This window comes from Octopus bimaculoides, chromosome 22, assembly GCF_001194135.2.
Source record: "Octopus bimaculoides isolate UCB-OBI-ISO-001 chromosome 22, ASM119413v2, whole genome shotgun sequence".
Lineage (NCBI taxonomy): Eukaryota > Metazoa > Mollusca > Cephalopoda > Octopoda > Octopodidae > Octopus > Octopus bimaculoides.
In genome coordinates, this window is record NC_069002.1 from 29,194,872 (window position 1) to 29,196,585 (window position 1,714).

General features: G+C 33.1%; 2 protein-coding genes across 2 annotated transcripts in view; one reads left to right on the forward strand and one right to left on the reverse strand.

Moving 5' to 3' along the window:
* Window positions 1-1,714, forward strand: part of LOC128250516 (uncharacterized) — a 73,340-nt gene that overhangs the window by 12,547 nt on the left and 59,079 nt on the right. The gene's annotated exons all lie outside the window — the stretch shown is intronic.
* Window positions 7-1,714, reverse strand: part of LOC128250514 (uncharacterized) — a 15,517-nt gene continuing 13,809 nt past the window's right edge. The window contains exon 4 of the mRNA XM_052975675.1: window positions 7-441. Coding sequence (XP_052831635.1) covers window positions 222-441 — 220 coding nt within the window. The 3' untranslated portion in view covers window positions 7-221. The remainder of the gene's footprint in view (window positions 442-1,714) is intronic.

Here is a 1,714-nt window from a genome sequence, read left to right on the forward strand (position 1 = left end):
AAATCTAACTTCTACCCGTTAGCATTTCATATTTCACTGTTTCATGAAATTCATTCGTAGTTTTTTTTATTGTCATCGGCTATAAAAGTAGTAGTAGTAGTAGTAGTAGTAGAATTAATAGTTGTAGCTGCAGTATAATAGGATGATCGAATTGATTTTCTCCTTGCATAAAATCAATCTGACGTATAACATTTTTCCACAAGATTCACCAGAGCAGAACGTCAATAAGATGGTAAATTTACAACAAAACTCAGAAAAACGATTACAGTTTGGAGTATACCGGTATTAGTCACATGGATCATAGTCTGAGAACTACATTGGCAGATGAAGCTAAATATACATATACATGTCAAACCTGCACAGCAAGGAGGCATTGGCGGTACAGTGTGAAGGCTACAGGCGTCTCTTGAACATGTAATCGCAGCTCTCTTAATTTTGTCACTGTAAAAAAAAGAATATAATAAGAAATAAAATAAAATATTAAATTAAGGTTTCTCATTAAGGGAGGACGCAGCAAATTTTAAGGGGAGGGATTAGATGAAACTGATGTTTTTGTTATTATCAACGTTGATAGAACTAAAGAATCTGATAGAATATGAACTCATAACATGCAGAACCGAAATCAGTACCAGTCATATTTTTCTGTTCTTTTAATGATTGCTAAATGTATTTCTTCAAATTTAATAACTTAAAGGCAAACACCACAGCGAAGAACGAAGCACTGAGAATTTGGTTCGTTCAATAACTTAAAATCAAAGAGCACAGCAAATGACGAAGGACTAAGTATTTGTCACGGTTTAATGTATTTATTTAATTGGAATTTCATTAAAATTTGACGGATACGATTGTCCGACTAATTTGGGTTTGTTAGAAAACTCATTGTTGTAGATTATGGTTTACAGATTTTCTCTTCTTTTACCATTTCCGTTCTTGGTGCAACATACGTGAATTTCTTTCCAGAATAAATTACAAAATCAAACTTTTGTTCGTTAATATTTTATATTTCACTGTTTCATGAAATGTATTCATAGTTTTTTTTTTATTGTTATCGGATATAAAAGTAGTAGCAGTAGTAGTAGATTTAGTAGTTTTAGCTGCAGTATGATAGGATGATCGAATTGATTTTCTCCTTGTATAAAAGCAATCTGACGTATAACATTTTTCCACAAGACTCACCAGAGCAGAACGTCAATAAGATGGTAAATTTACAAGAAAAATCAGATAAACGATTACAGTTTGGAGTATACCGGTATTAGTCACATGGATCATAGTCTGAGAACTACATGGGCAGCTTTGGGCAAATGCACATCTACATTTCAAACCTGCGCAGCAACGAGGCACTGACGGAGAATCGTTAGAGTCACAGGTTCCTCTTGAACATATAATAACAGATCTCTTAATTTTGTCACTGTAAAAAACCCAGTATATAATAGGAGATAAAATAAAATACTAAATTAAGGGAGGAGGCAAGCAAAGAACTATAGATTCTGATGGAATTCGAACTCATAACATGCGGTACCGAAATCAGCACCAGTCATATTTTTCTGTTCTTTTAATGATTGCTAAATGTATTTCTTCAACTTTCTCAACTATTAAGAAAATATAATTAAAGATCCAGATTATATATGGCGTTGAAAAAATAAGGAATGCGTTGAAGCGTCGCCTGTTGGTAGTCGGAAGGTATGTCTGTGAATACATGACTTTAGCTTAACTT